General features: G+C 36.6%; 1 protein-coding gene across 1 annotated transcript; it reads left to right on the top strand.

Annotated features, from left to right (window-relative positions):
- LOC113073906 (protein FAM19A5-like) lies at window positions 1–22,401 on the top strand (the record flags this gene model as incomplete). The annotated part of the gene is made up of 3 exons (XM_026246650.1): window positions 1–755; window positions 14,209–14,358; window positions 22,274–22,401. Coding segments are annotated over exons 1-3 (375 nt in total), but the record flags the coding sequence as incomplete, so codon positions are not given.
- Between the last annotated feature and the right edge of the window lie 5,037 nt (window positions 22,402–27,438).

Below are 27,438 nucleotides of genomic sequence, written 5' to 3'. Positions count from 1 at the left end.
TTGCGTGTGTGCGCGCGTGCCAGAGGAGGGAGAACTCGGCTCTGAATCCAGCCACGAATCACATAGAATATGCGCGAAACGCTTCACTGCTGTTCTCTGTAACTCCACAGGGCAGGTTCTGTGTGATTTGACACGGACTGGTTTGGGAACCTCGGAGTGACATTGGAGAAGACGCATTTCTGAAGACCAAGAACCGAGCCTCCGTCTCTAGCTCATCTACAGTCAGCATCCGTACATTCTGGACCTGTTACCACTGGACTGGTACTCCGTGTGGATACTTCTCCAGACCGCAGAGGATTTGCGCAATTTCCAACGGACCAAATTATGACTCATTTTACTTTGCTTGCATGAGTTTTCCGTCAATTTGCGTTGCTTTGCTTTTTAAATTCAAACACATACTATCCTGTATAGTTAAATATTAACTTGGACAAGCACCCGTTCAATAATGACTTTTTAATGCCCCTCATTGCAAATTAAATATTTGAATGCGTTTTATGAGATGCGTAAAATGGAAAAGACTGCGCGTAAATTCACGTCGGATTAACTCCCTCTTCGCATCCCGCCCGCATTCCCGTGTAAATCTATGGAAGTAGCCGAGTTTGCTTTGAACGTGCTCTAGGCTGGGTGCCGCGAGTGTTTTCTGCGGGACGTAGTGAGGATGCAGTCGGGGATGCGGGCGCTATGTGCCGGCGGAGGCGCGTCTCTCTGCTGCCTGCTCATGCTGTGGATGATCTACACCCACATCCTGAAAGAAGGCAAGTGTTGAGCATCAGAATACATCACTTTCACTATGGTAACGAGGTCTAAATAACCTCATATATCTATGCATGGACTCACCTGATTTTGTCCCTATTTTAAAGTTGTTTAAAATGCAGCTGTCAGATTTCTCTGAGCCGAGCTTCTGCACCTTAACACCCAGGAGAGAAACCATACAGTGTAGGACTCCTCTGAAGACAACTCCTCTGAGAGACCCTGGAGAGCTTGTGATATTATTATGGAAATCTATAGCATAATATGAAGGGCATGCTTCACAACCCAGAGGAAAATTGTATTGCTCAGGGGTTGCTCTTTCACAGCTCAGGAGATTTATTGGAGATGTAACTTTGTCTCCTGAAATGTCTTTGGAGAAAAAATATGAATTTGAGATGTGGAACGCAAATGAGAAGAACCTCTGATTGCGGACTGGAGAAATCTGATCACAATTGTTGAGATTTCTCTCAGCTGAGATCTAATTTGTGGTTATCTTTTCTGTTTGAATGGCTTTTAAAGGCACATTGTGAGTGTCGGACTAGTTGTATTGTGAAGCTCATGGGTCTTTTAAGTTCTTTTGCTTCTTCTGATGCTGTGAATGATGTGTTCAGGGACCAGTACTTTTGTATGCATGCATTTGCATCAATGCCTACTGAACATGCATTACACAGTGTGTTGTTGCGTGTGTGTGTGAGTCTGTCCAGCATTTCTGTGTGTGTTCTAGAGGTAATGAAGAGGATAGTCATGATTTGAGTCAGGGGTAAGAATATGACTCACATTTGATAAGCTAAGTGCCCTAAAAAGGCACTGGGAGGCATGTCATACGTGGCACAGCGTTTGTGTGCTGATGTGGAAGTTTTGCAGATGGCTGTCATTGGGGGGTGCGATGGGCTTTTGAGTTAAGATGGGATATAATAAGAGATATTACAGACATTAACACTTTATCTCACGTTGGCGTCTTAGCGCGGTTATACTGCAGATTTATGGGCTCCCTGCTGCACAAATCCTCATGTTTAACAGAGACGTTAAGCACAGTGTTAGTAGGCGTGAACTGGTGTCTTGTTTTTGAGGGATCAAACATTCCTTCTAGATCCTCTTAGTTAATGGTTTAGTTTTATTTGGGCTTCATGGCCTCCAGCTCAAACTAAGGAGGGAAGATCCTCCTTAGGGCCTGAAATGTTTTCAACCTGTCCAGCTGCAGAAGCTGATAAATCACTAATCGAATGTCACTGAATGTGTTGTATTTTACAGGGAAGGTGAAGGCATATTTCTGCCATGACGTCATGTTGTTCATGTATCTATAGATGGATGTATAGAATGCCAAAATGATAGGCCAACAGCATGACTGAACAATAGATAGATAGATAGACAGACAGACAGACAGATAGATAGGTAGATAGGTAGTAATATCTTTATTTGTCCCTTCACAGGACAATTTATACAGCATCAACCTCACAAACAGGCAATTTTTTTTTGTATATAGAAAAGATAAAATTTGCACTTTGTTTTTGTTTAATAAAACATTTTACCCTTATGTCATTGTAAGAGTTAATGACTTTATATTTTCTGTTGGGGAAAAATAGTTTATTTATCGATGAAAAAACAACAACATAAAAAATATACTGTTTGGGGCCCCATTAAGTTTTATTGTAGACAAAAACAGTTGAAGCATTTTTATAGACTATACTCTTCTGTGTTCTGCCAAAGTTTAAGAAAAAAAATATTGTTATTTTATTTATTTGTTTGTTTATTTTTAAGCACAGTGTTGCTCTCCAGTCCCATTTTCATGTTTCATTTAGTTTATTTACATTAATGCATTTGACATGCTTTTATCCAAAGGGACTTGCATTGAATTATTTTATCACTTTATATATGTAATTTGAATTTATTCATTTATTAATATTTTTCACTTCCATTGCATTGCAGACTTTTTAAAACCAGTTCATATTTTTTATTGCATTTATTCTTTTTATTGCGTATATATTAATTTTTCCACTGAAGAAAGACATACAAGTTTGAAATGAGTAAATAATGACTGAATATTCAGTTCTGGTCGACAAAACAAAATCCATTAAAGGAACATGATTTCGGTCTATAGCCGGATGAAGCAGCAACTTATGATTGCTGTGATTCTACAGAGTGGTGGCCTTTCATTTCAATAACGATATCCGTGACCCTACTGAAGTTGTGGGTGAGATATTGATTGATCAGTGTGTGTCACCATCGGCCTTTGCCGCTGTTTGGCTCCGAGTCATTTACAGATGAAAACATGTGGTTTTGATGAAGCCTTGACCCTTCAAGCACCTTTGGCATGTGAGGAAAACCCCTCATTGCTCTTGTCCTTTTAAAAGCCTTTTTAAAAGATCCAGCATACACATGCATATTATGATAGCGCTTTAATTGTGGTTAGATGCAAGCGATATAGAGATGTATGTGCGTCTTTGTGCGCCAGTGTTATAGTCGTGATTTAATTATGCCGTCCTCTCAGGCCAGGGCTGTCATCCAGGATCACAACAGAGCTGCTGTGATGACATCACGATAATGCACAGAGCGTTTTCATCACCGATGCTCGGAGTAACGAGAGGGACAGTGACGAGATGAGAGATTTACAAGATTAAAATCAATTGTCAGGAGTCCAATTAAAAATTCTCTCTTCTTCCGCAGTGGAATTCCCCAGAAAGCTCGGTGCAGAAGATTAGTCATTTGTTAAATATCATAAAGAGATTTTAGTTTCATTGAGCACCTCCCACACCGCTGCGCGCATTCAAACTAATGCCTGTGCAAATTTGATCCAGCTGCTTGGTGGTGTGAGATGCAAACAAGCTTCTCTGCATGTGCAAATCTGCAGGCTGTTAGGACACAAGCTCATGTCACTGACCGACGTCTCTCTCTTTATCCGTCAAGCACTCCAAATGCTGCACCGCACATCAGAGATACTGCTCGCGCTGGTTAAAGGTGATGTGTGACATTTTTCTGATGTTTAAGCACTTTCTTGTGTCTGGCATAATATGGAGAGACAACTGTAAGCCGCTCATTGGTTGATTTTCAAGGAGTTCTAATAAACCTGGAGAGCTATCCAGAAGTCTCATCCATCTTAATGGCAGTTGCTCGGCTCGTGCATGAGGCCTGAATGCTGCTGCCTTTGCTTGAGTTCCAGAAAGATTTTCTGAGCCAATCACCTGAGCCGTAAATGCCTCTGATCATTGCTTATTAGACAGACAAGGAGAACATAAGTCTGTTTCATGCTGTTGAGAGGCCTGTGAGGAAAAATGGGTCACTGGTGACACTAAGTAGTTTTCACTAACTAGCATTTAAAAAAATATATATATAATTGTAAAGCATTTTTTTTTTTACCTTTTATAGGTGTTTTTCGTGTTACATTTTAACATTTGTGTATTTGATATATTTGACACTGAAGATTTATTTTATCATTTATTCATTTTACATTTTATGAATTTATTTTATAAATAATAACACATAACATTGCAGATGTGTACATTTAAACTTTACAGTCTTTCTCTTCCATGAAAACATGTCAAAAGTCTTGATGAGTCATCCACAACCTTTAACTTATTTTTAGTATCACTGATATACTATTATAGCTTTTGTTAAAGTTTGAATTTATATTTTTATATTTTCTGTTTTCATTTAAAATTTAGTAAAAAAATTTAAATGTGTATTTACTTATTTTTTATTTCAGTTTTCGCTTAAGTTATTAAGTTAAACTAAAATAAAATGACAACATGCATTTGCAACTACTGGAGATAAAATAAGTTTAAGATTTTTATATTTTATTTCAGGTAACAATTTGTTTATGGTTTAAGATTTAGGTAATACAGTAAATAACCCTGTCCTGCACTACACAGATTTTCGTCCAATCACATGCTCTCTAGAATAAGAATGTCTCTCCCTTTGCAATCGATCAGCAAGTATTGAATAATTAATTGTTCATGGATTTGACATAACTAAACATTATCTGCTATTCTGCCATATGTCCCACCTAAACATGTAGTTTCAATAGGAAATGCATCAACACAGAACAGAAAAGCGAACTCGTCTGGCATTTTCATGAGGCCTTTTCTGGAAGTGCTCTCAAGGAAAGGTAATTTGTCTGTTGATTCTTGGCGGGAACATTTCTGACCACCTTTGACAACCACCAGCTGTGATTTAAGATGGCATGATTTGTAGTAGATGTTGTTCTCTGACTGGTATCTAAAACCCCCACTACAGACGAGAATAATTCATATTAGTGAACACGTCTACGGCTGAGAGACAGATGGAGTGTGTTTGGCTTCGGAAATGGATTTACAATGCGGGAGAGTGATGAAATAAAAGGGCTTCTGTGTGCTTTTTAAGAGAGGCCCATTACCTGCAACACGTTCTTGGTCTGTCAGGCCCTTTTGGGGGGGTTCGGTAACAGAGAAATGTGTGGTTCGCTCCGAGTGGCTGTGAATCCTGCCCTGACAGCTCCCCCCACAAAGCGCCGCCATTTGTCATGGCACAGACAGGAAATCAAAGTGCGCTTGGCTGTGGGTGTGCACTCTGGGCCACAGAACAGACAGATGGATGAGCTGTCACCAACATCAGCGCTGCCAGTTTATTTAACAATACATTTGGAAATGTCAGAGTTCCCTCTGTGGACTTTTCGCCCTGCCACTGCAGACACCTTTCGGCTTCCACCGTTGAGCTCAGGTTTCAGTGGGTGGGAAGAGATGATTCTAATTATAATGCAGCTGAAGTTCTCAGCACTTCCTTAGGAAAGAAAGACTTGTTTTTGTGTTTCAACAAAGATCTCAACAGTGCTGCAGAACTATCTATAATTCTATCTATCTATCTATCTGTCCGTCCGTCCGTCTGTCCGTCTGTAATTGTATCTATCTATCTATCTATCTGTCTGTCTGTCTGTCTGCCTATCTATCTATCCATCTGTCCGTCCGTTCATCCATCTGTCTGTAATTGTATCTATCTATCTATCTATCTATCTATCTATCTATCTATCTATCTATCTGTCTGTCTGTCTGTCTGTCTGTCTGTCTGTCTGTCTGTCTGTCCATCTGTAATTGTATCCATCTGTCTGTCTATCTGTCCATCTATCTATCCGTCTGTCTGTCGGTCCGGTGGTCCGTCTGTCTGTAATTGTATCTGTCTGTCTGTCTGTCTGTCCGTCCGTCCGTCCGTCCGTAATTGTATCCATCTATCCATCTGTCCATCCGTCTGTAATTGTATCCATCTGTCCATCCGTCTGTAATTGTATCCATCTGTCCATCTATCCATCTATCTATCCGTCTGTCTGTCGGTCCGGCGGTCCGTCTGTCTGTAATTGCATCTATCTATCTATCTATCTATCTATCTATCTATCTATCTATCTATCTATCTATCTATCTATCTATCTATCTATCTATCTATCTATCTATCTATCTATCTGTCTGTCTGTCTGTCTGTCTGTCTGTCTGTCTGTCTGTCTACCGTTCTGTCTTTCTGTCTGTCTGCCTATCTATCTATCCATCTGTCCATCCGTCTGTCTGTCTGTCTGTTAATTGTATCCATCTGTCCATCTATCCATCTAACTATCTATCTGTCTGTCAGTCTGTCTGTTTGTAATTCTATCTATCTGTCTGTCTGTCCATCCGTCCGTCTGTAATTGTATCCATCTGTCCATCTATCCATCTATCTATCCGTCTATCTGTCTGTCTGTTGGTCTGTTGGTCGGTCCGTCTGTCTGTAATTGTATCCATCCATCTATCTGTCTGTCGGTCTGTCGGTCTGTCTGTATGTCTGTATGTCTGTGTTTTCAAAATTATCTTTAATTTTTATTTCACAATTGCAGTGATATTATATTCTTATAATATAACTTCAATTCACTTTAATTCTACTTCCTTACATTCAAGATTAAATTGCAGTCCTCCTGTTTGCTTCTTTAATTCAAGTTCAGGAACTCAGTTAGAATTGAACTGACATTCTCATTGTCATATCTGAAAGGTGCACCACCCTTTAGAAGAAACATCTGATACAAAGTTGATGCTTGATACCCGATAATAGATAACGGAGAACTCCATTAGTTCTCTCGAGCTGTGAGCGATCAACCTCTGAGCAATAAATTTGTCCTCTGGGATTACTTGGATGAACCACAGTGTATGAATCGCTGGTTATTTTTGCACTCTCCCTAAATGTCATTGTCATAATATTGTGTAGGTGGGCATGAAGGATATGTCATTTCCAGAAGCACAATTTGCAAAATGCAATTTCTTCCTCAACAAAGGCCACTAGTTCCCGTTATGCCAGATGTTAATGATGGCCGTGTCATAAATGTAGTGCAGAGAAACCACTTGTGTCTCTGTAGGTAATGAATCTGTGGAAGTGAACGGATGTTTATGCAAAACTCAAATGCTTTTTATGGCAAAATCAATTGTACTGCATTGTGCCACCCATTTTTTAAACATTTTTTGCTGCTGGGTGATTATAAATTTAACTCATGTCAAATGCCACACATTTCTAGTTGTGTCCCTGTTCCTCTCTCTCTCTCTCTCTCTCTCAGCTGAATTTTTGAGTGTCTAATATTTGAAGATGAATGATATGATGTTCTGCAGTATTTTAGCTTCACTGCTTTCTCTCTCTTTCTCTCTTGAGAATTTCTGTCTGACTTTACTGTTGTCGGATGTTGTATGAAGTGTGCGACCTTTGTTCCCTGGCTTGTTGCTAACTTGTGTACATTTTTTGTTATAGTCGTCCTCATTCCACTTGAGGATGATACTAAATGACAAAGATGTTTAAACAGGTTCTTAGAGGGTTAGGGTGGGTTAATTAGCTCTTCAGAACACAATGCAGAGGTTATGGCCATTTCTATTGCTGAACATAACTGTTAACAGCAAAGACGAACTCTAAAGAGGGGCAGTTTTTCATCTGCGGCTCAAGCTGCGCCTCTTTCCACTCGTACAGTAACAAAGGATTAGCTTTACTGTCTGTGGACTGAAGAGATGTATTTGAGTAAATCTCACGATACCTGTCAAGTACGCCGTTTTCCACCGCAAAGAAATTGTGAAAATACTCACATTTACTCTCTTTCATTTCATGTGTGGAGCATCAAAGGAGATGTTTAACACTGTGTGAACCACTGTCTTCCTTGTAATAAAAGTGGACTGGGATCAGTGTCTAAATAGGATGGGGAAAAGAACCATAAAACATCATGAAAGTAGTCCAGGATAATTGTGCACTACATTCAGTGTCTTCTGATAATGTACTGTAAAGTATAATAGCTTAATACATGTATTTGATTTGATTTATTTTAGTCTTATGATAATAGAACACATTTTAATTTATAATTTTATTATATTTTTATTATTTTAATCTTATGATAATTTGTTTTAAAAAAATATTGTTTTATTGTATTTTTTAATTTATTGTATTATGTATTATTTTAATCTTGATATAATATTACACATTTTTATTTTTTTTATTTTTATATATAGAACAGATTTTGGCCTAAATTCTCATTGCTTCTTTTTACTTGCTATTACTGATAAATGTATTCAAATTACTGTAACAGTAAAATAAAATTAGAAAATAAAATTGAATAGTAAAATTAAAATAGTACGGAGCCCCCCACATGACATGCAACAAAAAAAATAGTAGGCTAAATCGTGTGCACGATTTATTAATTCATTCGCTCACTGTACTAAAACATGCACACAATTACTATTGTGTTCCCTTGATTTACTATTTCGTTCACTCGATTTATAAATTGTGTGCACGATTTGCTAATTCGTTCCCTCGATTTGCTAGATCGTGTGCACGATTTAGCAAATTGAGGGAATGGCATAGTAATTGTGTGCACGTTTTAGTACAGTGAGGGAATGAATTAGTAAATCGTGCACACAATTTATTTATTTTGTCTTTAATGTCATGTGTGGGGCACCGTAAAATAGGTATTATTTAAATGGCTATGGTTTTATACTTTATTGAAGTATTTGTTGTACTGCCGCTATACTGGTTTTAATATTGTATTACAGTATTTTTTACTGTAACAGTGACAACATGAAAAAATGACAAAATAAAAAAATATTGTTTAGCATTACAGTAATTAGAATTATTAATAAAATGTGCTAATTTATAAAAAAATTGTAATGTTAAAAATCTTATTTAATGTTATCTTAATACAAATTTCTTTTTACTTCTTTTTTATTTTACTTCATGTTTGGACATGTTTTTAACTGGTTTCAATTCGATTCGTCCATTCACTCCCATCAGTGTTAAACTTTTAGCTCTCCCGCCGGTTCAAGTGATGAAACCCAGGGAGAGTGAAATGTGTTTTGTCTAACCCTTATCTGTTGTTGCAAACTCCAGAAAGAAACCGGTGTCATCTTCCTGTCAGCTGTCCTGTGGTGCGGTGTTTGGAGAGAAGGTGGTGTTTTGAACTGCACTAGCTTTAAACCTCATGTTCCCTTGCAGTTGTACCTACATCTTTCGACTGAAAATGACACTGCAGACCTGAATCTAGTTCCTGTGAGAGAGGAAGTAGAGTCTGCAGAAGAGCAGAGCTGAGTTTGGTGACCTGGTCTCTGCTCCAGCAGGGTGTCTATGTGCTGCTCTGTGTCCAGGTGCATGTAGATCCTTATCATTTGATTCGGTCTGTCGTGTCTGGACTAAACAGGCAGAAAAACCTCCTGTCATATCAATTAACTTAACAACCGGTGATGGAATGGCTGTCAAGCTTTTGGCACATCAAACCCTCTGACTCTATCTCTTTCTCTCTCCCTCTTTCCATCCTGTTTTCCAAGGCTTATCTCCATCCGTCCCCATTCATCCTCTGGCTGTTAAACATGGACAGAATGCTGGTATTTCTTGCCATTGATGTGCCTGGCCAGCAGCACACAGCTGTTTCTCTCTTCTCTCTGTGTGTGTGTGTGTGTGTGTGTGTGTGTGTGTGTGCGCACCATTTGCGGCTGTTTCTTTAATTATGGGAACTCTTATGTCCCAGGGGTTGATTTTTTTTTTTTTTTTAACTAATTAAAATATATTAAATTCAATTTTTTTTCCTCTTTTGGAAAGTTTTTAATATGTCTTCACTATTTTATTTTTGTATAACTGTTTAATGTTTGTATCAGACCAAGACTTTCAATCTTAAAACATAAATATAAATGATTACCTTTTTAAAATGATGATAATCTAAACCTAATATAAAACCTAAAGAGTCAAATAAACAAAATATGTACACACTAAACACAGTTTTAATTTATTTCATACTCTCTTGGAAAGTGTATAACATCCCTTTGCCATTTGTATTCATTCATTCCTTTCTTAAAAGGTTTTTGTGTATTTTTTGTTTTGTTTTGACAAATATATATATTTTTAAACATTTGTCCCGAACCAAGATTTTCAATCTTAATCGGCATATATAAATAAATAAAAAGTACAATTTTAAAATTATGTAATCTAAACAAAGTCAAGTTATTAAGTGTATTTTGTTTTGTTTTTATTTTCTGCATTTTGACATTATAAGTGAACATATTTTGTACTCATTTCTCATTACTTCCCTCGTACTTCCATTTTGACACAAATACGATGTATATGTACTGTATGTATATGTTTGTGTGTGTGTATATGTACAGTATGTGTATGTGTGTGTGTATATATATATATATATATATGCTTAACACTTAATTACCTGTTAAGCTCCAATTTTGTCAAGTCATGCAACAAAATGTTCAGTGTGCTGTTAGCAGACAAAATCAAATTAACTCATGCAAGTGTGTAAAGTGTAAATGTATTTTTTGACAGAAACAGAAGTGCGGTAGTTGAAGAAACATCTTGGAATGAAATGAAACAATAAAAGAGGGGCAAACAGAGAAGCATCAGAGGACTGAAGGAGGGGTTAATTCTCTTATCTAAATTCTGAGCTGTGGAGGATTAATGTGGGCCGTTATGGAAAGAGGTTGTGGCTCTATTTTGGAGGAGGCTGATCAGAGCGAGAGAGGGAGCGAGACGGAGAGAGGTGACCTTCAGCGTTCTCCATAGTCTTTACAATAATGATGTCTGCTGGGATTCCTCATCTCCACTCAACAAGATGCCCCCATCGCCGTCAAGGTTAAAACAATTTCAGTAGACTTTGCATCTGACACGTGCGGCCTGAAATTGCGTGTAAGTTTTGCTCTTGGTTAGTGATTTTTCGTATTGTGTTGTTGCAAGAAGAAACTTAGCTGTATGTGCCAAGTGAGATTTTGAAGTGAGAATGGCATGAACGTTAGTTCATTAATGCAGACACTAATTAGGAATTCTACAAATATAGATATATGTACCAGTTGTTGTTTTTTTTAAATCAAGCTTTTTTTTTTACTGTTGGAACTGAAAGGCACGTGTCTTCTTGGGTTCACTGACTTTAACCTGTGGTTTTGAAATAGTAATTGTCCAGGCCGGTGGACTGTGAAAGCCTTTGGTCGTCCTGTTGGGAGTCCGAGCTTTGCGTTCGACACGTCCGTCTTAATCAGCTCAGCCTGTGCTGACTGTTGACCAAGCAGTAGCGGTCATCAGCTCCACACTGCTGTCTTTGCATTTCAATGGGTCCAGTGTTAATGCAACGGGAGAGTGGATGTGCTGTTTTTTGCAAGTGTAAAATATGAATAGCAATAAGCCGTTCAGCCTTGCAATCAGCAGCAGCTTAAAGCTGGAATCAAGGCTGAACAAATTGAGAATATGGTGCCTGAATAGACTCTTTTTGGACTGTCTTCCATCAAGCATTGATTAAAGTTGCAGTGTTGCTGCATTTTGGAGACGATAGTTAGGCTTTTTGCTTTTTTAAGGTGCGATCCGATTGGCTCTCCGTCCGGGCTGATCAGAGTGAATTATTGTGCCCTTGAGATGAGCTTCCTGTGAAAGGGAATCTTAAAGCACGAGTCGGCGGTGATTCATCACTGTTCCTGAGTTCTATTACACATATAAAAATCCCCTTTCATCACATCTCTGTTGGCCCTTCAACGGTATCACACAAGATTAATTAATATTGTAAATCTGCTTTTATTGCCATTTTAAACAGGCGGATTCATAGAGTTGTACCCGACCCCTTTTCTTTTTTGATCAAACACAAAGAAAGAGCGAAGACAGGAAGTGAAAGAAAGAGGAAGACTTTTCTCACTGACATGAATTATGATTATGGTTATGCATGAGTCAGCTAATGTCTAGCCAGACTTTTTGCACTTTTCGTTCTTTTTATACGAAGCTTGTTGGTCACTGTGGTCACTTGAATAAAAGTTGTGAGCTTTGCCTGCAAACTAAAAGTGTCAAAAATTCTCAGCCAGGCATTTATGGCTGTCAGAGAAACCATTGAGGGGAAGTGGTCTCGAAGGACATAAAAGAAAGAGATTTTGCTTTGTAAAAGGCTTGAACATCAATGAACACCTTTAGAGAAGCAAAAAGCTTCCATTTAAGTGACGCCTTAAATTATCTCAGGTATCTGTCTTCTTCTAAAGACAAATTAGTTGGAACTCTCCATGATGCTCGATGCTAGCTTGCCTATTTTAGTTCATTTCGGATGTCTGGATATGTTTGGAAAGATCCAGTACACAAGTTAAACTATTTTCATAGTATCAACTTGGAGAAAATGTGATTTTATGCTAGGATGCAGAGCTGCTGGACTAGATATCTATTTTAAAAGAACCCAAAAATGAAAATGTTGTTCCCAATCCATATGACTTTCTGTCAACCTGATTGTACAGGTTGTTCTTTTCCATGCAATTACAATGAATGATGACTGGGGCTTTCAAACTTCAAAAAGGACCAAAAAGCACTATAAAAGTTGTCCAAATGTGGCCTTCTGATATATGACAGCTTTGTGTAATGCACAGTCCAAAATTGAAGTTGTATTTCACTGTTAAACTTGTGGTAATGAATCACTGAGTCAGTGTGCTGAACTAGAGATCCAAATCAGCTGTTGATTCAAATAACCACTTTCAAAACACTTTCATGGTGTAATGTGAAGTGTGACAGCCCCAGTTCTCATTCACTTTCATTGTACTGTTACATGATTTTCATACTACAGGCAATGGGAAAATTAGATTTTATGCTGGTATTCAGAGCAGTTGGACTAGATATCTATTTTTTAAAGAACATTTCAACCAATGAATGAAAATGCTGTCTCCAATCCAGATGATTTTCTATCGTATAACTGATTGTACAGGTTGTTCTTTTCAATGCAATTACAATGAATGATGACTGGGGCTTTCAAACTTCTAAACTGACCAAAAGGCACAGTAAAAGTGATCTAAAAGTGGCTTTCTGATAGCTTTGTATAATGCACAGTTAAAACAGAAGTTGTTTTTCACTGTTAAATTTAGGGTTACCTCTGAGACTGAATCATTGAGTCAGTGAGTTGAACTAGAGATCCAATTCAGTCTGATTCATGAATTAATCATTTAGACAAGTTTTGTGAGCTTGATTTAGCCTATTCTTTTAAAAGAATCCAAATAATAATTTGTTCACCAAGTTCCTACTGCAGAACTAATGTATGGCTTTAGAAGACTTGGAATATAGTTGTTGACTCAAATGAACCACTTTTATAATGCACAAGTCAAATAATGCACAATTGTGACTGGCTCCAGTTTTCATTTACTTTTGTTATGAATGTTACATGATTTTCATAACATAGGCAATGAGAAAACTTATGCTGGTATGTTGGATTTTATGCTAGTATTCAGAGCTGTTAAGCTAGATATCTATTTTAAAAGAATAATTCACCCCAAAAATGAAAATTGTGTTTCTATTTTTTTTTTTTTTTTTTTTTTTTTTTAAGGGCTATTACAAAGAATGATGAGTGGGGCTTGTAAATAATAATAAAAAAAAAACTATAAAAGTGGGCTTGTATGATAATTTTGAGTAATGTAAACTGAGTTTTTTTCTCAGTGTTAAACTTGGAGTAGCCTCTGAGACTGAATCAGTAAGGAATCATTCGTTCATGTTTTGTAAACTCAAAGAAACATTCATAATATATTCCTCATGAAAAGCTATTGTATGGCTTCAGAAGACTGAGTACAGTTGTTGAATCAAATGAACCAATTTTATAGTGCATGCATCAAAAGAACCACTTTTATGATGCCATTTTGGAGCTTGACAGCCATAGTTCTCATTCACTTTCATTGTATTGATTTACAAATTACCTTTGTGTTTCGCACAAAAAAAGGAAGTTAAACAGGTTTGAAATGGCATGAGATTGAATAAACAACAGCAGTGTTCAATTTTGGGTGAACCGTTCTTTTAAATGTTCTATTTCACCGAAAGCCATCTATGTTTATTTCCCTCCATGATTGCTTTGGCAATGACTCTCAGACTGCTACATAACAATGCACTCAAAGATAGGCTCGTTTTAAGAGATATTAAACCTTCATGTTGAAGTTTATATAACAAGATTTTACTACTGGTATCTTTATGTCATGCTTTCTGAAATGGATGTATGTGTGTGTGTGTCCTCCACAGGTCAGTTGGCTGTAGGCACATGTGAGATAGTGATGTTGAATAGAGACAGCAGTCAACCCAAGCGCACTATCGCCAGGCAGACAGCCCGCTGTGCCTGCCGGAGAGGACAGATCGCTGGCACCACACGGGCCCGACCAGCATGCGTGGACGGTGAGATGCATCCCACACACTCGCATATTCTCACATTGTGTGGATGTGCACACACATATATCCGTTCACAGCATGCAACAAGCCACGTCATGTCATTCGACTTCACTGTTGAATTTGCATTTTAAAAAATATATTTTTTTTTTTTGTCTCATGTCAAAATCCTGTATCACACAATATAACACAATAGTCAGACTTGCTGCATGTAAAGAAATGTTCCTCTGTGCAGTGTGTGCTGTGTCAAAGTCGAGGACAGATGATGATCGGTGAAAAGGGAATGAAAAAAAAAATGTAATCTTTGGATTGTGTCTGTCACTGCGGTTTAGGGGGAATATTTGAGCCTGTCTGTTCTGCCGAGCGCCGGATGTGGCAGAGTATCTCAAGGGCTTTCAGCCTTTCTTAGGTTGTAAACCTGAATATGATGGTAGTCATTGTTTCTGTAGCAAATAAACCCAAATCTCCTGACAGCTGGGGTCGTGTAATTCAGTTTTTTCAGCGCGATGGTGTTTTTTGGTAAATGCTATACAGCGTGAGCTCTTCAACGACACATTAGTAGCACTTTGTAACGGCAAGACCAGAGTAATTAACCAAGAGAGTGCCATAATTGCAGCTGTGGGAAATTGATTTTTATTGGCTTTCTCTGCTGCCTTCATGCTCCATTAGTAGTGGATCCATTAAAGAAGGACCTGTTGCGTGAACACGCACACATGATGTAAAATTACAGGCTACCTCATGACTGCTGTACAGAGACGATTAAAGTTTCAAAGAATGTAGAAATTAGATTAAAGATCCATCCATCGACCCTTCAGCATTTAGTATACAGTATATACTTATTGCTGCTTCTCATCCGGTCCTCATATCCACTGCATTAAAGAGCTCAACAGAAGGATTTAGAAATGTAAAATGCCAAAATTTCCATGATCAAATTGATTTTTAGGGTAAATGTATGAATATTTCATGGAACAACTGCCATAAGCTCTGAGGTTAAGCATCAGGATATGCTTCTGCTCAATCCATAAGTAATTTCTACTTCATTTACATTTATATTTAAATAATGAAATAAAAAATATATACTGTATACATGTATGTGCACACACACATACATACAGTACGTTTTTTTATTTTTATTTGGATTAATAATTAATGCTTCCCATTGTTGTATGGTTTGTTATCATATCATATCAGTGTGGCCGAGATTCAAGTATTTGAAAATCTGTAATCTGAGGGTACAAATAAATCGAAATACTGAGAAAATCACCTTTAAAGTCCTTATCACTGCATATAACTAATCAAAAATTAAGTTTTGATATATTTACGGTAGGAAAGTTACAAAATATCTTCATGGAACGTGACCTTTACTTAAAATCCTAATGACTTTTGGCATACAAGAAAAATATATAATTTTGCTCCATACAATGTATTGTTGACTATTGCTACAAATATACCCCAGGGACTTAAGACTGGTTTTCTGTTCTAGGGTCACATAAATATAATGCTCTGATTTTATTTAACTTATTTTATTTATTGTATGTATTGGTATGATTTTGGTAAGATTTTTAAAGTTTTTGATTTATTTATCTATCACAAATACAGTAAAACAGTAATATGGAATATTACAAAACTTTTAAAAGAGCAAGATTTGTTATTTATTTATTTAGATGTTGGTGGTGCTTTAATTTGGGACTTTACCACTTTTTGTTTTGAACATTCTACGCTTCAAGCTAAAATTATCCAAATTTAAAAAATGCTTCAGGGCTCCCAGTTAAGACTAGTTGCCAGAGCAGTCAACGTGTCTTTAGGCAGCCCACCAATATTTATAGTTTTGCACATCGCTAAAATGTTACTGAATGCATTTTTGTTTTTTAAAGACAGTGGCTATTGTAAATAGTGATTGAGGCTATTTACAAGTGCACTGTAGATAGCCATAGATTCTATTTACATGGTGTTAAAATAGCAGGATTTTCTGCTATTTATACTTCTTATTAAAAATAGTGGAAAATATATGCACCTCAGTATTATAGTACTTTATAAAACAGAGTGTTAATTATAATTTTAATTCAAATTATTAAATTGATGCCACCTTATTAGTACAAAGCCCTCCCTACACCTAGCCTAACCCTACCCAATTTTATTTTCAGCTTTTTGATTATTTCCTTCATTTTTATTGAAAATAAATGCAAGAATGGAAATGTATTTCCTGAACTCACAGCAATGAGAAACTGTGTGCTCTCTGTTGAGCTCTGTTCGGTCAGATGGCAGTCTGCAGGTGAGGCTGTGTCTGGCAGATGAGTCCGGGGGGCAGATGGTCAAGGGTCCAGGGGGAGAGAGGGAGGCTATGTGCGGGTCAGGTCCCTGCAGACGTCTGAATCAGTGTAGGTGTGCTGGACGGAGCCGGCTCAGGTGTTGCATGCACACAGAGATGATGAAGAACAGAGGTACCATGGGAAACGATGTGTGTGTGTGGGTGTGATTCATTCTATTAGAAGCTGGACTCGTTCTCTCTTTACAAATGCACTGGTCAGTGGGTGGTATCTTTTTTTACATGCAGGGAGGAACAGGAAATGATCATGTTTTGTGGGCTGCTGCATGCGTGTTTATATTGATTCTTGTTCCGCTGCTTTTGTGCATGTTTCTGGGGTTATTTTGCATATGTCTGCCCCATATACAGTGACCCTGAAAGAGAAAGTATTCTTGTTCTATCTATTTGCAAGCAGTTAATGATCAGTGAGTTTGGAGCGGAGGCACACGGCTCCCCAGGAGGCCATGTGTTCACTGTCTGCCTCTACAGCGGAGAGTGCGGCTCAGGAGCCTCATCAGGCTTCACATGAAACAAATAGGGTACGAAAATATCTGCTTAACTCTGTGTGCGCTGTAATCTGCCGGTCTCTGCTCTCTGTGTGGCCTAGTTACAGCACTTCAGCCGTACCCAATGAGACGTGTTTATTTGCATCTCACATGCATTAATGATAATTAAGGCTATATTCTTGTTTTACATTAAAGGCTTGTTTTTAGATCAGGCCTTTAAAGGCGGCGGTGGATCAGCACCTTCTTGGTTTTGTTGAAATAAGGTATTTTAGGAAGAGACGAAAAGGGAAGCGGTTGGAAATTACTGAGAGGAGCCGGCTTTGAATATACTGAATGTGTAGAATCTGTTCTAGTTCAAAGCAAACAGTAGTGCTAATATGAGTACAGATGGTATGGGTAGCAGTTCAAGTTGGTATTAGCATGAGTGTGTCAGTTTTAGTGCTAATCTTGAATGGATTTAGTTTTTTCTTCCAAAAACACCAAAACTGAAATTAAAGTTTTTATTTACCAAGAAACTAAAACTGGAAATTGATTTTATTTAGTAGTCAATTAATTACTCTAATGTATTTAATAATTAACAGTTGTGTATTAACATTTAAAATGGACCTAAATTACACAATGACATGATTATGTTTCTGCTCCAACTCATTGTTAAAATATAAACATTTAAACAGTGGCTGTAATAAAAAAAAAATTCATGACAAATGAACGTATATTAAGTTAAGTATGTAAAAATATAATGACTATATATAATATAATGCATATATTTTAAAAGCTTCTCTTTTATTAATTTTTTTTTTCTAGCTGACTAATAAACTATATGAACATTGGATGACTTTTCAGAGGTAAATTTAACATTATGTGGCATTGTTTACAAGATATAATTTGAGGTTTCATTCAACATTTTTGGAATATTTTCGGCTGCTGAAATTTCTCATCACTAAGTAATAATAAAAAATCAGTACTACTAATAAAGTCAGGACTAGAACTAGAATACGCACTAGTGCAGATAGCCATAGTATGAGTAGTAGTAATCCGTTACTAGTGTGAGTAACATAGTATTAGTATTAGTATACTGTATGTATACTTATTGAAAGTCAGTTCCAGGCTACTTTGGGTACTAGTTCCGAGTATCAGTATTATGAATACTAGTTAAAAGTTATTACTCTGGCTCGTAGGTGTACTACTACAAGGTTCTACTTCTAGTGTTAGTATGAGTTTTAGTTCAAAGTCAGAACCAGTAATGTGAGGACTAGTACAAATCAGGGCTAGTACTAGAATAAGCATAGGACTACTGCACAGCTAGATCTAGCCTTAGTATGATTTCTAGTTTCAATTCAGAACTTGCAATGCGTAAATCCAGTAATAATGTGTTTACTAGTTCATGCTCGTATGAGAGGTAAAATTCAGGGCTGGTGCTAGAAAATGTGATGTTTGCAAAAGCAAGTACAAGTTAAAAGTCTAGACTAGTAGTAAAAGTAGGATTAGTGCATAGCCAGACTAATGGTAGATCTTGCAATGTGTAAGTCCAGTACTAGTTCAAAGTCTTAGTGTTCGAATCAAAGATGAAAAAACAGTATCGTTTAAATACAATAGTTGTAGTATGAGTACTAGTTTAAAGTCTTAATATTATAGCTAAATTGAGATTATTGAAATGTTAAAGTCATTCTATAGTATGCTTTCTAGCTCAGATCAGAACTATATGAGCTAGTAAGCTCCTTATCCGTATACAGTTCTATGAAACTGGTTTAAAGTTCATTTGAAGTCAGTACTAATAATAGTATGAGTAGTAGGGGTGCACAATATATCGGCCGAAGCCGGTTATCTAATCAGCGATAAATTTCATCAGGTGCGTGATTTCACATAGAGCAGCTGTTACTACATGGAACCATTGTTTACTGACTAACTGCGCAAAACCACGTCCATTATCAGCTTGGATTTGTGCAGCTTGTCCGTTAACAACGGCTATAGTTCAAAGTTTTACCTTGTTACATGGATCTGGTACAATAGCAGCAAGGTGTTTTTTATTTGACATTTTTCAAATGTTGTGTCAAGATTTAATATCTAGTGTTCAGGTGGTCTGTGTGCTCTCAGTAGATATTTCTCACAGATGTTAAAACTAGTTCACACACCGCAGTACTTCTCTTAACTAGATTCCAACTGGAATGTGTAATCACAACCGTTACCTCAATATAGCCATTCCTCAGCATGAAACATCGCAGCTCAGACACCCTGACCGACTGCGCGCTAAATACCTCGCTGAAGCATTCCAGCTTCATTTAAGCTCATTGATTTTCTTTAGCACTCTTTGTTTTCTTTCTTCATGGCCCAGTTGTATTTGTGCTTTTGAATACTGTCCCTCTGAGGGAGGCTTGTTTATGTGATGTGGGATGGATTTGATTGTTTTAGGCCCCCTGGGGACGAGAGGACTTGGATGAGATCTGTAAAGCTGGCTCGGCCGTCCACAGCTTTTGCTCCGCGTCATTTTAAAGGCATAATTCTTTATTTCAGCCGTGCAACTTTACTTTGATAAATTTAGGGATGGAGCTTTGATAACGTTATCATACGCAATATTCATAAGGACTGCCATGAAAGACCTGCTGTGTTTCAGATCAAGAAAATGGTTGTAAACATATCTTAAGCGTCTGGTGGCAGGAAATTTCGAAAAGGAAGCCGAGCCTTTTTGCGCAGAAAATTGCATGGACTGAGTAATCAAGGAACTGAGGCCTCACAGGGATGCTGTATTAATGAAATTGAGGATTTTGTAGAATTTAAGGATAATCTAAATCCTGGAAATGTATTCTGTGCACATCCATGTTCAGTTATGTTTGGTTCAAAGGAGTAGTCCATGCAAAAATGAAGATTTACTGGAAATGTATTCAGCCTCAGGCCACCCAAGATGTAGATGAGTTTTTTATAAGAACCGATTTGGAGAAATGTAGCATTACATCATTGCTCACTGATGGATCCTTTGCAGTGAATGGGTGCCTTCAGAATGTGAGTCCAAGCAACTGATAAAAACATCCCAGTAATCCACATTACTTCATCCAATCAAGTAATGTCTTGTGAAGTCAAAAGCTGTATGTTTGTAAGAAAAACAAATGTTTTCACAACAAACCATTTTTCTACTTAAAATATTGCTTTTTGCTGTGAATAGGTAAGCTTGTCTGAATCAGGAGAGAAATATGCAAAGATTTACAAGCAAAAACCGATTTTGATACAGAGCAACAAGAGATGGACTCTTTCACTAGAGGAAGAGTTATTATGGAATATGGAAGCATATTTTGACCAGAAGCAAGAGTAAAGTTAAAAATATCTTAATGATGGATTTGTTTCTCACAAACTTTTCTCTTCACGAGATGTTAATTGATGGATTGGAGTGGTGTGGATTACTGACTGTGATGTTTTTATCAGCTGTTTGTACTCTCATTCTGATGGCACCCATTCACTGCAGAGGATCCATTGGTGAGCAAGTGATGTGATGCTAAATTTTTCCAAATCTGTTCTGCTAAAGAAACAAACTCTCCTACATCTGGGATGGCCTGAGGTTGAGTACATTTTGACCCTCTTTTCTTTTTGTCTTTTCTTTTTTTTTAATGTATCAACTCTTCCTTTAGTTGAGGTTCTCATAACATTCCTTTGGATATATGAAAATAGAAACAAAATGAGAAATATTTGAGTTCATATTGAACTCAAGGAGTTTGAAATCTTTTCTGAATCTCTAGGTGTTTGTGAGATAACAAGTGAATATTTTTTCAGTAGAAACATTTGAGAAGCACAAATCTGGTCTCCATTTGATCTCATTGCTGTCTCGAAGAAACAACTGAGTTATTCAAGGGCTTTCATTTGTTATTTTTTCTTTCCTGGTGTGCAGACGAAAAGCAACCTCTGATTGTCTGATGCGCCACATCATCTTTGACCTGTTTTGTTCTCATCACCCTCTGAATGCTGGTTGATCTGCATTTGAAGCACAGGAACAGCAGGGGTTTATGGAATTTTACATGGATCTACAGAGCAAACAAGAGAACTGAAAGCGAGAGCCTCAGTGCATACACATGTCTGATGTAGCTCTCTTTGAGTTGTTTGATGGTTTCGGTTCTACGACGTGAAGATAATGAAGTGTGCAGTGAATCAAGGCCTGCAGGCTGCTTACTGAAACATGCATGACTTTGCCATAATCTCAAATCCACTTTCATACACAAATCCATATTTTATGTGGAATATAAAGGTTGGGTGTTGTTTTTTGTGATGCCTGTTGGATCTCAAAGGTTTGTTTTTAACAAAAATCGTATATAAAAATCCATTGAAATAAAAATAAAATGACAGCCGTTATATACAAATTATCATTTTGCATCTAATCCTCTTATTTTTACCCATTTTTTTTAAAGAATATATAAATAATGCATTAGAGACTTTGTGATATTGTGAAGAATATCTAAACAAACATAAAGCACATTTAAATTTTAAATGACTTCCTTTTTTTTATGAAAAATATTTATTATAATTAAACATTTATTGCCTTTGGCCTTTAAGCATGTTATAAAGCTTCAAATGGTTATGTAAATGATCAGAAATTGTCACAACTATTTTTAGCATCTAAGACTTTGTGACATTGCATATACCTAAACAAACATAAAAAATGACTATTTCATTAAAAAAAAAAAAAATTTTAAATGCAAAATTTAAAATTGAAGAACCAGTTTTTGTTTTTGCATTAAAGCATGTTATGCAGGTTTAAAAGGTTATTTAAATTTACCCTAAAATATTTGTAAATATTTTTCTAAAATGTAATTGTCTCTTGCATTATCAAGAATATCTAAAGAAGGCATATTTTCCTTTTTTCCTCAAATTCGAGTATTTTTGAATAACCCATTATGGCCTTATAGTCTTGAAATGGTTATGTAAATGATCAAATTTGTCCAAAAAATATATTTTCTAAAATGAAGCCCACATTATATATACATTTACATAACATTATAAAATATATATATATATATGTATATGTACACCTTGTGCAATTTGACCATAAGTTGCACATTTGATGTGCAAAGTGAGTTTATATGGATTTAATCAATACTGAACTGAAATGAAATTTATTTAATGTTTTTTGTAGCCCGGATAGTGAAAAGCAAGCAGTGGTGTGAGATGTCCCCATGTTCAGAGGGTGAGATCTGTGGACTACTCTTCAATCGCTCCGGATGGACCTGCACCAAAGACGGCGGACGCATTAAAACCGTCACGGTGAGACACGTTCTAAATATCTGTAACATTTGATTTAATCACTTAGTTGACGCAATGTTACATCATTCACACCACCTGTGTTTCATCTCACGTTCTAATGACTTACATTAACCAACATTATTCTTTATATAATGTTATGTAGATCATTAGTTAATGAGCATACACACACATATATATATATATATATATATATATATATATATATATATATATATATATACTGTAGAAACCTCATTAGAGATTTTAAATATTCATGTATATTTCTATTTTAACGTATTGTACATCAGCAGCTGATCTGTATAGCAGTATGTAATGTTTTCTCATTATGTATTAATGAAAGTTATTATGCAAGGGTTAATGTAGAGTCAGTCTATCATTACTGCGAAATAAACCCTGACGGGGTGATCAGGACCGCAAAGCGACATGTAGGGGGTCTTATATCACCCTGAACGTGTTTACTTTGGGATAATTACCATCTGACTGTACAGTATTTTATGTAAATGGACATTTGAGTTGTAATTATTTGATTATGTGAGAAGAAAGACACCTCAGAGTGATGTGAGAGACATAAAACTAGTGTAGTGAATTGGTAGCCTGAGACCACAGTCAATTATAGTTTAATGGTTCTTATGGTACAATAATAAATGACAGAATGCAGCAACTGACCAATCAGAATGTAGTCCACAGTATAGTGTACTAAAAAGTAATGCATCCTTTTTGCCACAGGTTGATTTGACTAACTCCACCCATCATTGCTCAATTATTTTACCTTTGGTATAATAGAATGAGACTTCTTTTTAGACTTTGTTAGAATAGCATCTATAACTATTTGCATTTTTGTGCAAATAAGATTATTTCTTGGTGCAAACAGCTCCTTTTTCTAAACCCTTGTTGTCTTCAACTCATTTTTATCAAAGAAAAATTTTAGGATTGAAGACTTTGTGATATGTTTGTCACAAATTATCTACAAAAAGCACATTATTTAGTAAGTTTCCACAATAATGCATTAAATAAAGTGACACTTAAAAATCTTAACCTTGTTACAGTGCATTTATTTCATATATTATTCAAATAAATGCTATTCTTTTGAATGCTTTTTTTTTTTTTAACTCATGGTTTAAAAAAAAAAATACTAAATAGCACAACTGTAGATAATAACTAGAAATGTTTCTTGAGCACCAAATCAGCCTATTAGAATTATATCTGAAGGATCATGTGACACTGAAGACTGGCGTAATGATGATGGAAATTCAGCTTTGCATCACAAGAATAATTTACATTTACAATTTAATAAATTGCATTTTAGTTATTTAGTTTGAACTGTCATGTTCATTTAGTGAAAATAGCATGTGCCTAAATAGTATTACCAGATATTTCATAAGAAGACTTCCCTATATCAGTATCAGCCATTCTTTGCAGTTTTATTTTGTGCATCTGGCATGAATTAGAATTAGAATTTAGAGTCAAATTGGATTGCAGTGTCAGAAAAGTGTAGAGGATGAAAAATGATACCCTGACAGACCCCTTGTGTTAGTGGCTGTACAGGATATGCACTGAGCTCTGATGGGATTCTTTGTTTGTAATGCGTTGCTACATCACAGCCATAAGTGCTGAGCTCAGGGTCGTGAGCTTCGGGTCATGCTGACCCTGCAGGCTCCTGCCCCATAATGTCTTGAGTCACGTGTTTTTTGAGTTGCTTTGCACAAAATGACAAGGAGCAATTATGCTGAATTAGAGGGTGTTTTTGGAAAGAAAAAAAAGTGATATAGAGAAAACGAGGCTGCATATTAAACGAGTGTGGCTCTGCTGGGGTTAGAGGGGTTATGCCATTCAGCCAGAGTAGCTGAAATCATTCATGTGTTACAAAGGGCTTGAGTGTTCACGGCTTTGTGCATATTTATGACTTGATTTGCAGCATCCGCATGCATGCCTTTACTTTTTTTGTGTTTGCATGCTAATTTAAAGTCAACATAGACTGAAAATGTACCCTGTTTACTTTTATTGTGCATGATTCAACAGTGCACATCATTTTCGTGAAATAAAATAAACATTCATTTATTTTATTCAACTAGTTGACTAGACAGCATTCTTTATTTTAATATAAAAAAATAAAAAAAAAAAATAGCTGAAATATACTCACACTCAGGCCATCCAAGATCTAGATGAGTGTTTTCTTCATTTGAACAGATTTAGAGAAATGTAGCATTACATCACTTGCTCACCAATGGACCCTCTGCAGTGAATGGGTGCCGTCAGAATGAAAGTTCAAACAGCTGCGAAAAACATATAACCCACAAGTAATCCTTATCACTTCATCCCATCAGTTAATATCTAGTGAATCGAAGAGCTGTGTGTTTATAATAAATCCATCAAGACATTATAATAGCCAAAATACTAATCTGTAATAATACTTCTTTCAGTATTATTGTTGTCCTCTCAAATGAAAATTCCCCAACACATTTGTTTAGAACTGTTTTGGGCCATTTTGGCTTTTAAACAGTGCTTGATATGTGCATATTTCTCTACAGATTCAGATAAGAGGTCTTTTTCACCAGAGAAGCAATTTCATGGACAGGGGACTTATTATTTTACTCAAGGCCTATCTGGGAGATACTCTTTCTTTTGTGCAGGCACGTGCACAGTTAGGCTCAACCTGTGCAGAGCACATGCCCTTTTTGCCCTTACACTCCGAAGTGCCCTTTTTTTGGTGGTGTTTTTTTTTTTTTTTTTTTTTTTTAAATCAATGCTATTGGTCACCCTTACGTCTGTCTGTCTGTTTTACCAAATGAAAGTTCTTAAAACGAGCTTGTGTAAATCTTATTGGATCCTCAAGCTGTCAGTAAGCTGATAACTCCGCCCCCTCTATATTCATTGAATCAACTGAAGTTTTACAGCAGCCGCACAGTAGACAACAGCTGAGCTGAACAAAGTTTTGCGAAGGGTAAATAAATATCTTGTTGTTTGAATAAGTACTACTAAACACTGTCTATAAAGGGTAATGTTTTATTTATTTGATGTCTGACTGACTCACTGACTCAGACATGTGGGACGTCGCCTGAGAAAGAGGCTAGCATTTGCCATCTAGTCATAGCCAATACATAGCCAACACAGCCTGTGCATACAGTTGCATTTCATCTTTTATAAAATGCTAATTTGGCCAAATGCATTTTACCACAGGAAAAACTGAGCGCTCCGTCTATATAGCTAAAAAAACTAGTGTAACCTATATGAAAATGTAATGTGCAGAGGTGGGTAGAGTACCCAAAAACTTTACTCAAGTAAAAGTAAAAGTAATTCTAGAAATATTTACTCAAGTAAAAGTAAAAGTACTAGTCTTGAATAGTTACTTGAGTAAGAGTAAAAGAGTATCGATAAAAATCTACTCAAGTAGTTAGTTACTAGTTACTTTGGGTCATATATACGGAGCCTATTTTTATTTAGATATATAGATTAAATGTATGTAATGTATGTGTGCGTGTATAAATTTATATATTTCATCAGCCTTTACTCCAATTTATCATAAAACCCTGTCTGTTTACTTAAGTAACAGATATAGGTTTCATGCCATAACATGTTTTTAATACGACTTACTTTATATTAAATGTGAATTTAAATTGAAGGTAATGTGATATAAATTTTGCTACTAATCTTTCATTGTTCAGAAAGAGAGCAAATAACATTTACATTATTAAAGATCATTTTCACACAGTCAGTCTAGATTTCAATCACTCTCAGAAACTCCCATTAAAATCACTGAAACTGTTAACACTGTGAAATCAATATCTTAAATTATAGATTCGTACACACATCTGCACTTTGTTGTTTCTGACGAGAGCATTCGCCAGAAAGAGGTATTCAGTCAGTGAGCGAGTGAAGGAAGCACCGGCATTTTAGCGATGACTCATCTGAGCGCCTCTGATTGGCCATTGCATTCAAAAGAATCGTGTGTGATTGGTTATAATGCGCAACTCTGTAAAAACGCATCTATCTCTGGCTCAGCGCCAGCTATCGATCACAGATCTGATGATATGACTTGCTGAACGTACTCGCACCGGTGTGATTGTATTAAAATTAATAAAATCTTAATCGGCTATTTTTTTTGTCTTTTGGAAGCTGCATTCAACTGACTCCCCTCTGTTATAAGCCACACACGTACAACAAACTACTATCACAGTGGTAACGTGTAGACTGTAATCGAATATACTGTAGCCCAAGTTATTACCTGTTAAACAGTATACAGCACACACGGTGTTCATCTAATAAGGATCTCCATCACAAGCAAATACTAGCCTGCAGATTTGCTTTCAATTCAGTGCAGATCCATATCCCATGTTTTCAACGCTGCTGATGATCTTAAACGTTACAACTGTGAACCGCTTCAGACGCTCAGCGCGTTGCAGGGAACTGAACGACTCATTCAAAACTGATTCATGAACCAATTCACTCGTTTGCCAATTGGTTTGATCAAGCCTTTGAACAGAATTGACTCAAAAGAACGAATCATTAGCGTGCATCGCTCGTTGACCAGAGAAAAGTAGATGGCGCGTTTGGAATAAACTGAAGCATTTATAACATTTATTGCATTAAGATAAAGTAACGAGAGGGGCGTCGCCTACAGTAACGAAGTAAAAGTACAGATTTTTCCCAAGAAATTACTCAAGTAAGAGTATAAAGTACCCATCTTTAAATATACTCCGAAAAGTATTAGTTACCCCTAAAAATTACTCAAGTAATGTAACGAAGTAAATGTAACTCGTTACTACCCACCTCTGGTAATGTGATGCCCGCAGCGGCAGGCCGCCGTCGCCGTTTTTAATGACGGACAGAAGAAAAAAACACATTTACACACATTCGCTGGTCAAAACGATATATTATGATAAGTAATACAACAACATATAATTTTGTTTTTACCATCGGAAAATCATAACAGGTGCGCCCCCGCGCTGTTTCGTACTGGAACTTACACAGCGACGAGTGATCCTCATCACCTAGATAACATATATTTCTAAGAAATTCTTCTTTGATTTATGATTGCTG

This window comes from Carassius auratus, unplaced genomic scaffold (assembly GCF_003368295.1).
Source record: "Carassius auratus strain Wakin unplaced genomic scaffold, ASM336829v1 scaf_tig00013232, whole genome shotgun sequence".
NCBI classification, from domain to species: domain Eukaryota; kingdom Metazoa; phylum Chordata; class Actinopteri; order Cypriniformes; family Cyprinidae; genus Carassius; species Carassius auratus.
Note: the sequence above shows the minus strand (reverse complement) of the source record. Positions and strands in the feature narration are given on the sequence as shown.